This window comes from Lipotes vexillifer, unplaced genomic scaffold (assembly GCF_000442215.2).
Source record: "Lipotes vexillifer unplaced genomic scaffold, Lipotes_vexillifer_v1.1 scaffold753, whole genome shotgun sequence".
In the NCBI taxonomy this organism is placed as follows: Eukaryota; Metazoa; Chordata; class Mammalia; order Artiodactyla; family Lipotidae; genus Lipotes; species Lipotes vexillifer.
In genome coordinates this window covers 607,209-617,792 of record NW_006783618.1, presented here as the reverse complement: position 1 = coordinate 617,792, position 10,584 = coordinate 607,209, and the positions used below count along the sequence as shown (strand labels likewise).

At 49.5% G+C, this 10,584-nt stretch overlaps 1 protein-coding gene across 1 annotated transcript in view; it reads left to right on the top strand.

Annotated features, from left to right (window-relative positions):
* The first annotated feature begins 1,811 nt into the window (after positions 1–1,811).
* Positions 1,812–10,584, top strand: part of VPS11 (VPS11 core subunit of CORVET and HOPS complexes) — a 9,316-nt gene continuing 543 nt past the window's right edge. Inside the window, exons 1-15 of the mRNA XM_007456291.1 lie at positions 1,812–2,073; positions 2,688–2,834; positions 2,932–3,067; positions 3,613–3,776; positions 4,379–4,626; positions 5,363–5,564; positions 5,966–6,117; positions 6,750–6,936; positions 7,621–7,767; positions 7,893–8,081; positions 8,184–8,345; positions 8,574–8,713; positions 8,802–9,004; positions 9,136–9,307; positions 9,735–9,957. Coding sequence (XP_007456353.1) covers positions 1,885–2,073; positions 2,688–2,834; positions 2,932–3,067; positions 3,613–3,776; positions 4,379–4,626; positions 5,363–5,564; positions 5,966–6,117; positions 6,750–6,936; positions 7,621–7,767; positions 7,893–8,081; positions 8,184–8,345; positions 8,574–8,713; positions 8,802–9,004; positions 9,136–9,307; positions 9,735–9,957 — 2,661 coding nt within the window. The 5' untranslated portion in view covers positions 1,812–1,884. The remainder of the gene's footprint in view (positions 2,074–2,687; positions 2,835–2,931; positions 3,068–3,612; positions 3,777–4,378; positions 4,627–5,362; positions 5,565–5,965; positions 6,118–6,749; positions 6,937–7,620; positions 7,768–7,892; positions 8,082–8,183; positions 8,346–8,573; positions 8,714–8,801; positions 9,005–9,135; positions 9,308–9,734; positions 9,958–10,584) is intronic.

Below are 10,584 nucleotides of genomic sequence, written 5' to 3'. Positions count from 1 at the left end.
TATAAAATAGATAAACAGCAAGGACCTACTGTATAGCACAGGGAACAATATTCAATAAATATAATGGAAAAGAATTTGAAAAAGATATATGTATATGCTGAATCACCTTGCCATACACCTGAAACATTGTAAATCAACTATACTTCAATTATAAAAAAGAAATTAAGGGCTGGATACTGTCAGTCCTGTTTGTCCCCTATGGTGGTGGTCAAACTCCCTGAAGAGCAAGAACCATGTCTTTTTCATGTATATATTCTGGGTATTTAGTACAATGCCAGGAACAGTTAGTAGTGAACACGTATTTGTCAAAAAGAGGAAAGAAAGGAAGGCAGCAAGTCTGAAGAGGTGCCATGGGTCCTCTGGTGGGCCAGTTATCTGCCTGTGTACCCCCATCAACAAGAAAATCCAGTGCGCATGGGCCTTACCAGGTTCAGACATCAAAGGAAGATGCTGGACAGTAGGGGGAGCACGCACATCAGCAACAAAGATGCCAGTCGGCTGTTCACATCTCTTTGCTTTCACTTTGCTTCCTTTAACATATATTATCCATAGTCTTAACAACTAACATAACATATGATCTAAAAATTCTAATGAATAGTACAGAATACGCTCAGCAGGTGAAAGCTGGTCCCATCTACTCCCCATTTGTGCTTCTCCCCGCGGATTGAGATCCTGAACTAGTTCCAATACCTGTGTGACAAAGAAGAAAGAAATCTAGGCTGGAAATCAGGCAATCTGTGTGCCTTCCCCTCATTTATTTCTTTAGACAAATGGACACTACCTTTTCCGTCAACAAGACCAAGGAATGGAGGTGATAAGAGGAAAATCATCCACATTCATTGCTTCAACCAAACATGGAGTATCTACCAGGCTCTGTTAGACCTGGTTCCTGGTAACCAAGATACAGGCCCTACTCTTTGGGAACTCCGGGGAAGGAATAAAGAGTAAAGTGTTCTGAAAACAAAAAGCTTCGCGGCGCAAGGATGCAAAAATGAACTTCACAAATACTAACCACATGGCCACTTTTTCATATGCATACTATCTCAAATGACTCTGTGTCCCTCCTGTTTGTAGATTCCTGTGGCACACAAACAGTACACCTGCAGTTTTCCACGTGGACAGTTGGTTTAGCCCGAGTTGGGACTGGTGGGTACCATGAAGTGCCTTAGACACCACTCGTTAAATCACTCAGTGCTCAGAGCTGCGGCTTCAAGGCTCTTTGCTGTGCTCTGCCTACGTGCCATACCCTGCCACTATGGCAATGTGAGAAAAATTTCTTGGAATTCCTGCCCCATCAGTATTTCCCAGCTTCCTTAAGAAACATGCTTTAGGTGCCCATTACATGCCATGCGCTCAGACAGAGGGACACAACAACGAATATAAGACACTGACTATAGTTCACAATCCGTGTCTGGTGGCAGACACAAACCTCTAACTTTAATTCTCCTCTTCCAAAGCCGAAAAACCAGTTTCGCATACACGGGTTCATTTAGGCCTCAAAACAATCCTATAAGAGCAGAAGGTAATTCACCTAGGCACAGCGGGTTACAATTCACAAACCGCGTGACATTTGATCCTCATCTTGATCCCTCATTGCCTGCGAATTTAAGAAAGGAGGAAGCTGATGCTCAGAGGTGAAGGTCTAGTTCTTAACAAGCATTTCAGCCAGTGCACTTACAGAGCCGGCAAAACCGCAAAATGCGGAGCGAGCGTCGGGCTGGGGACACTGCCTCAAGCGGCGGCGCGCACTCTCCCAGCAGGGGGACGCTGTCAAGGCGACTGGAGAGCGCCTGCGCACCCAGGCTCCAGGAAGCTGCCGGGTCACGTGATCCGCCGGCTCCTCTCATGTGACCTCTCTACCGGAGGCGGGGGCCTTCGGCCAAGATGGCGGCCTACCTGCAGTGGCGGCGCTTCGTTTTCTTCGACAAGGAGCTGGTGAAGGAGCCATTGGGCAATGATGGGGCTGCTCCCGGGGCTGCGCCTGCCTCTGGACCCTCTGCTTCCAAGTTCCTTTGCCTCCCTCCTGGCATCACTGTCTGCGACTCAGGCCGAGGGAGCCTAGTCTTTGGAGATATCCTTCCTCTGGAGCTGCCTCTTCCCTCCCCGAATCCCTGAAGAGATACAGCTGGGATGAAATCTGTCCGTCAGAGGGGTTCGTGTTACGTGCCACTTTCCTTTAGATGGGCGCCCAGTGCTCCTTCTGTGGTCCGAGGGAAGAAAGGAGGAAGTCCGTTCTCTAACTTGTTGCCAACTGAGCGAAAAATCCTGGGCGAGTCATTTAACCTCTCTGGGCTTCAATTTACTTATCTGCAAAAGGGGCGTAAAATAACAGTTCGGCAAGGTTTTTTTTTTTTATTGTTTTTGTTTTCTTTTAAGATCGATGAAAAGAACAGATGCAAGTTGGCTTTAAAAGATGAATATGTGAGGTGTCATTATCTTCCCAGCCCAGTATTGTGGGGGAGGAGTTAAGTGAGACCATGAGTTTGCTGCTTTGTTTTTCATAATGCCACTAAACTCGGGCCTTTGTTTTCTAGTCTTTTTAAGATGGGGAGTTCCCAGAAGATAATCTGTGGAAAAACCCTTGAAAAATTTAAAGAGAGTTGTATGTATGTTAGTTGTTATTTGGGTTCTGGCCTAAATATAAGTATCTCTCCTTGGAAAGGAGGCTCCTTGACTACTCTGCACACATGGAAGGCCAGATATGGTTCTTGCCCCGCTCCCTACAGCTTACCAGGTTCCAGGCCTACAAACTACGGGTGACACACCTGTACCAGTTGAAGCAGCACAACATTCTGGCATCTGTTGGTGAGGATGAAGAGGGGATCAACCCCCTGGTGAGTCCTAGAAAGGAAATGGGAAAGACCCAGTAGCCTGGGAACGGCTGTTTGTTGGCGGGTGACTAGCATTCACACATCTGAGGTCTGTCCACAGGTAAAGATCTGGAACCTGGAGAAGAGAGATGGTGGCAATCCACTCTGCACTCGAATCTTCCCTGCCATCCCAGGGGCAGAGCCGACTGTTGTATCTTGTTTGACTGTCCATGAAAATCTCAACTTTATGGCCATCGGTAAGCAGAAAGAAGGTGAAGCTAACACCCCATGATTCTTTTTTTTTTTTTTGCGGTATGCGGGCCTCTCACTGCTGTGGCCTCTCCCATTGCGGAGCACAGGCTCCAGACGCGCAGGCTCAGCGGCCATGGCTCACGGGCCCAGCCGCTCTGCGGCATGTGGGATCCTCCAGGACCGGGGCACGAACCCGTGTTCCCTGCATCGGCAGGCAGACGCTCAACCACTGCACCACCAGGGAAGGCCCACCCCATGATTCTTTATAGATTTTCTTCAGAGTTGCTTCAGCTCATCTTCACTGTTTTCATGAGACCATTTTGTACTGAACTGATGCGCTTGAGATTTTAAAGTTTTGAATGGGAAAGCATTTAGTTTTGTTCTTTGAAATGAGTCAGTGAGTCCTGATCTTCATGGTAACCACTGGAGAAGTTGGGTATGAGGAGAAAGAGTGTCTCTTCTAACAAGTGCCTCAAGTGGTCTTTTTCCCCCTTCTGTGCTTCCTGAACTATTCAGCCTCAATAAAATGCTGTTTCTTGCTCTCCTGCAGGTTTCACAGATGGCAGTGTTACACTGAACAAAGGGGACATCACTCGGGACCGGCATAGCAAGACCCAGATTTTGCACCAGGGCACCTATCCTGTTACCGGACTGGCCTTTCGCCAAGCAGGAAAGACCACTCACTTGTTTGTTGTGACAACTGAGAATGTTCAGGTATGACCAGGGCCTCCACTGTTACGGGCAGGCAGGAAAGGCTTGAACATTGCTCAGAGGGCTAGGGTAAGGAACTGACAAAAGAGGTAGCATTCTTGCAGTTTTCATCATACAACTTTGAATCATTTGGCTGGCTTAATATTTTATTTCCTCCCTTAGGAGACTGGGAAGAGTTAGAGCTAGGAAAAGAACTCTTGGTCTTGTAGTAAAAGACCTAAGTTTTTCTCCTAATTAACTTAAGAGACACTGGAGAAGTTGCTTTACTTCTCTGCTTCCTGTGCTCCTAATTTATAACAGCTTAGTCTCAGCAATAGTTTTGTTTTGTTTCAGCAGTGACTTTTGGATAAAGCAGTAAAATTCTCTTACTTGCTAAATATCTGTAGTAAGTAGTGATAGTATATACAGAGGAAAGAAATGTAGTCTCTGGTTATATATTTAATAGATGGGTGGTGGTTAATGGAGATGGCAAGCAGCCAGGGAAAGTCTTGGGGTGCTAAGAATTAAGAAGAGGGAGCCAATATGGAGGTGGAGATTACCTTTGGGAAGGCTTAGATGCCTCCTCCTCAAAGGGAGCCTGTTAACCCCTCTCTTACTTCCTGCAGTCCTACATAGTTTCTGGAAAGGACTACCCTCGTGTGGAGTTGGACACCCACGGTTGTGGCCTGCACTGCTCAGCCCTAAGCGACCCTTCTCAGGACCTGCAGTTCATAGTGGCAGGGGATGAATGTGTCTACTTATACCAGCCTGATGAACGGGGGCCCTGCTTCGCCTTTGAGGGCCATAAACTCATTGCTCACTGGTTTAGAGGCTACCTTGTCATTGTCTCCCGTGACCGGAAGCTTTCTCCCAAGTAAGGACTCCACGGAGAAGCAAAAGGGAGAGGGCTGGACTTGTTCCCCAGAATTAACCTGATTTTAAACTCCTCCTACCTGGATCCCGTCAGTCTTCTATTTGGTTTTAGGTAGATTGTGCTTACACCTAGACTCAGTTATAATGGTTTTTTTTTTTGCTGAAAAGTGTGTGATTTTGCTGCAGACATTTGCTGAGCAGCCCTGATGCGCTAGAATGCTCCAGGGAATTTGGGACCTGGTATTGGGATTTTTACTCCTTGGTCAAAATGAATTGGGTAGAGGAACAAGGGACTGAGTAGTGGAGATATTGGAAAGTTCTGGGAGATGCAAGACAGGGCGTTTTTTTTCTCTGAGCCACCAGAAAGGGCGATGGGGTCTTCAGCGTGATGCAAGTGATCCTTGTCAGATGTTAGTTTCCATTCAGTACTAAGCTCAGTGGCCTACATACACCAGGCACTGATTATTTGTTAAATGATGGATGTTGGAATGTAGTTAATTTTTCAATCTGTTGCCCGTATCAATTATAGGATCCTAAAGGGTAAGACCAGGTCTATATGTTCTCTTCCTACAACTGCCAGCGCCATGCTAAATGTTTCAGGATGAGCTGCTAGAGGGGCCAAAGCGGTGTCTTGTTCTGGGTGGAATGGGCCACACCAAAGTTGTATTGGAAAGGAAATCGAGGGGAGCTGAGATAGAGGTGGTATAAATATCTGGGTCTTTCTCTTTCTCACACAGGTCAGAGTTTACCAGCAGGGACTCCCAGAGCTCCGACAAGCAGATTCTCAACATCTATGACCTGTGCAACAAGTTCATAGCCTATAGCACCGTCTTTGAGGATGTAGTGGATGTGCTTGCTGAGTGGGGCTCCCTGTACGTGCTGACGCGGGATGGGCGGGTCCACGCACTGCAGGAGAAGGACACACAGACCAAACTGGAGGCAAGGCCACCAGATTCCCAGAGCAGGCCGTGGGCACCCAGATGCAGCTCTAGGAACAGGTTCCCCAGGTCCCTTGGCCAGGGTGTTTCCTTCCCTTTGGGTCACTTACTCAGCTCCCTTAGGGTAGGATTACAAGGCCAGTGGCCTGGGATGAGGCCTTAGAGGGAAGCAGTGGCTGGGAGCCTGAGCCCACTCTCAGGGTCCCCACTCTGCCTGCCTGTAGAGAACCTTGTGAGGCGAGCTGATGTTGGTCTTGGGGGTATCTGAGAGGTCTTACCCTGTCTAAGATCTAGGCTGATCGGGGCTTCACAACTGTCTGCTTTGTGTGTTGTGGGTGCATTCTGGGAAGGTGTCTTCTCAGGACTGCTGCTTCCAGTTTTCTAATCTCTCTTCCCTTCCAGATGCTGTTTAAGAAGAACCTGTTTGAGATGGCGATTAATCTGGCCAAGAGCCAGCATCTGGACAGTGATGGGTTGGCCCAGATCTTCATGCAGTATGGGGACCATCTCTACAGCAAGGGCAACCATGACGGGGCTGTCCAGCAGTATATCCGGTCAGTCTGGAGGCACTTTAGGATATAGCTGTCAATGCAGGGACAGGCAGCCAGATAGGCTAAAACCTGCACTTGGGGAAGGAGGGTGGACTCCACTGTGAACTGTCTTTTTTTCCTCCAGAAACTGTGATGCCTCAAGTGAGAAGACAGTATACCTTATTGGAAAGGGAATGTTTTGGGTCAAATATTACATGACCAGCATGCAGTTGAGCTGATGAGTATCTGTTATTTTAGATGGTAACTTGACCTTGGTTAATACTCATTTTGATAAGATTCTTTAAAGGGAAAAGGCTATTCATCTCTTGCTTCCACACTTTCTTCCCTCAATACTAATTCTTAAATTAATAAGGGGTCTTAAGAACCTGTCTAGCCTCTTTCCCAACCTCTCTCGAATTCCTGTTTTCAGCCAAGTTTAAGAAACAGTGCTCTGGAGCCTTGCTACTCATGTGGTCCATGGTCTAGTAGAATCGACATTGCCTGGGATTTTGTTAGAATTGCAGAATCTCAGGCCTTACTCCAGACATGCTGAAACAGAATTTGCACTTTAAGAAGATCTTCAAGTGATTCCTATGCACATGAAAGTTTGAGAAGTACGCTGACCCCAATGCTATTTGATGCATATGTTTCCCTAGAACCATTGGAAAGTTGGAGCCGTCGTATGTGATCCGCAAGTTCCTGGATGCCCAGCGCATCCACAACCTGACGGCTTACCTGCAGACCCTGCACCGACAGTCCCTGGCCAATGCCGACCACACCACCTTACTGCTCAACTGCTACACAAAGCTCAAGGACAGCTCGAAGCTGGAGGAATTCATCAAGGTGCAGGGTGGTGTTGGCGGGGGATTCCGTGAGGGCCCCACTGAGCATGAGGGCCTCCACCAGGGCTGCAGAGACAGGGAAGAGCTGACCTTATTTGGGGACCAGAGTCCTCTGGTCTATAAACTAGGAAGAGGAATAGCCTTTTTTGCGAGTTTTCTCCTGTTTTCTCTCTTGGTTTTTTTTTTCTTTTTGGCTGCACTGCGTGGCTTGCCAGATCTTAGTTCCCCCACCAGGGATCAAACCCGGACCCCCGGCAGTGGAAGCGCAGAGTCCTAACTACTGGACTGCCAGGGAATTCCCACCCCTCTTGTTTTTTGATGCCAGAACTTCTCGTGGTATCTAAGCCCAGGGAAGCCGTGTGTTCCCGGACGAGTCCCTCTAATAGTAGAGGCAGAGGAAGACTTTTGGAGAGTCAGGATAACAGTGCTTTAAAAGCATCAATTTTAGGACTTCTCTGGTGGTCCAGTGGTTAAGACTCCACGCTTCCACTGCAGGGGGCACGGGTTCGATCCCTGGTTGGGGAACTAAGATTCTGCATGCCACTCAGCGCTGCCAAAAAAAAAAAAAAAGCATCAACTTTTTAATTGCCTTAAGAATCTGGTCTTAGAATCAGATGCATGTTTCCTTTCCATTCCCCAACCACAACCTCTCTATGACTGGTTTTGTCTAATGTCTCCCTGGCAGACAAAGAGTGAGAGTGAAGTCCACTTTGATGTGGAGACAGCCATCAAGGTCCTCCGGCAGGCTGGCTACTACTCCCATGCCCTCTATTTGGCTGAGAACCACGCACATCACGAGTGGTACTTGAAGATTCAGCTAGAGGACATCAAGGTAAGTGAGCCTCTTGACATGGGCAGGACGCTGTTCTTTTTCTAGGACATCCCTGGGATGCTGAAAGTGCTTCCTGGTGGGTGAGGCAGGAGCACATGCTTATTCTGCCCTTTCCCTCTCCACAGAATTATCAGGAAGCCCTTCGATACATCGGCAAGCTGCCTTTTGAGCAGGCAGAGAGCAACATGAAACGCTACGGCAAGATCCTCATGCACCACATACCAGAGCAGACGACTGAGTTGCTGAAGGGACTTTGTACCGACTATCGGCCCAGCCTTGAAGGCCGAGGCGATAGGGAGGCTCCAGGCTGCAGGGTGAGGCCTCAGGGAGAATGGCTTTTGGACAGCAGGGATCACCTTAGCAGCCCAAGTACCGAGCCCACTCACTCGGCCATCTCTCCTCCCTTGCTGTCCTAGGCCAACTCAGAGGAGTTCATTCCCATCTTTGCCAATAACCCGCGGGAGCTGAAAGCTTTCCTAGAGCACATGAGTGAGGTGCAGCCTGACTCCCCACAGGGCATCTATGACACGCTCCTTGAGCTGCGACTCCAGAACTGGGCTCATGAGGAGGAGCCGCAGGTGAGACCTGGCAAAGTGGCCGGAGGCGCTGGAGAAAAAAACTGCTGCCATTTCTTTCCTGGTTGCCTCTTGCTGCTTTCTTTAGACCAATAACACCTCACCCTTGGGGGCTAAATGGTCCGTCGTGAAGAGGAAATTGGACTGAGGGGAAGAGATAGTTGACTTGCCTGTCCTGAGAGGCCTTGTCGTTTTTCCCTGATGTCCAGCAGCTCTACCCTCCTCTTTTAGGTCAAAGAGAAGCTTCACGCAGAGGCCATCTCCCTACTGAAGAGTGGTCGCTTCTGTGATGTCTTTGACAAAGCCCTGGTCCTCTGCCAGATGCACGACTTCCAGGATGGGGTCCTTTACCTCTATGAGCAGGGGAAACTGTAAGAGTCTGGGGAATCTCAGGGAAGGGGAACGTAGCTGAGCCAATTGGGGGGGACAGCTGCTGATGTGCGCCTTGCCCGGCCGCAGGTTCCAGCAGATCATGCACTATCACATGCAGCACGAGCAGTACCGGCAGGTGCTCGCCGTGTGCGAGCGCCACGGGGAGCAGGAGCCCTCCCTGTGGGAACAGGCGCTCAGCTACTTTGCCCGCAAGGAGGAGGACTGCAAGCAGTATGTGGCAGCCGTGCTTAAGCACATCGAGAGCAAGAACCTCATGCCGCCTCTTCTAGGTACTCCGGAGGACAGGGTGGGCGGCTGGGTGCAGACCGCTGGCAGTCGGGCTCTAGGGCAGGGGCCCTTCCGTTCTATCCAGAGGGCTTCTTGGTTCATGGTCTTGTTTCCTCCCGGACCCCCATCTCAGTGGTGCAGACCCTGGCCCACAACTCCACGGCCACCCTGTCTGTCATCCGGGACTACCTGGTCCAAAAACTGCAGAAGCAGAGCCAGCAGATCGCGCAGGATGAGCTCCGGGTGCGGCGCTACCGAGAGGAGACCACCCGTATCCGCCAGGAGATCCAGGAGCTGAAGGCGAGGTACTTGGCATCCAGAACTGTGGAGGCGTCCGGGGATAACACTGGTCTTCACAGGGTGTCAGTTTTCAAAGACAGGATTGTATGGAGTGTGTTTGAGCATTTCATTCTTGAAGATCTGTTTTGATGGAGGAATTCCAAAGAATGATTTACTATGTAGAACGTGATTTATTGGGCTTTGGAGGATATTATCTTGTAGCAGGTACTTTTCTTGGGTTGGATGGACCTGCTGGGAGGGTGCTGAGACTCCCTGCAGGCCCAGCGTGGGGTTCTTCTGTGACCCGCTTTAGGTGGTAAGAAGAGCAGGGCCTCATAGTTCCTTAACGGGGACCTCTCTCTCCTCATTGCCTCCAACTGCCTTCTCTCTCCACATGGTTCCTGGCCCTGCCCTCACTTTTTGCCACTCTCTTCTGGTCTCCCTTGCCTGTAGTCCGAAGATTTTCCAGAAGACCAAGTGCAGCATCTGTAACAGTGCCTTGGAGTTGCCCTCAGTCCACTTTCTCTGCGGCCACTCCTTCCACCAGCACTGCTTTGAGAGTTACTCAGAAAGTGATGCCGACTGCCCCACCTGCCTCCCTGAAAACCGCAAGGTCATGGATATGATTCGGGCCCAGGAACAGAAGCGAGATCTCCATGATCAGTTCCAGCACCAGGTGGGGATGATGTGACTCCCCCGCCCACAGGGAGGTGGTGAGCGCTGGGGACTGGTGTTCTTTTCTCCTCCTCCTGTGTTTTTTTTTTTTTAAACATTTTTTATTTCTTTAATATATCTATTTTATTTATTTATTTTTGGCTGCATCGGGTCTTCGTTGCTGTGCGCAGGCTTTCTCTAGTTGCGGCGAGCGGGGGCTACTCTTTGTTGCGGTGCGCGGGCTTCTCATTGCGGTGGCTTCTCTTTTTTTTTTTAAAGAGATGGAATGAGGTGTTCTGTTTTATTTTGATTGATTGATTGATTTTTGGCCGTGTTAGGTCTTCGTTGCTGTGTGCGGGCTTTTTATCTAGTTGCGTTGAGCGGAGGCTACTCTTTGTTGCGGTGTGCAGGCTTCTCATTGTGGTGGCTTCTCTTGTTGTGGAGCACAGGCTCTAGGCGCACAGGCTTCAGTAGTTGTGGCTCGCGGGCTCTGGAGCGCAGGCTCAGTAGTTGTGGCGCATGGGCTTAGTTGCTCTGAGGCATGTGGGATCTTCCCGGACCAGGGCTCGAACCTGTGTCCCCTGCATTGGCAGGCGGATTCTTAACTGCTGCGCCACCAGGGAAGCCCGTCCTATGGGTTTTTGACTTG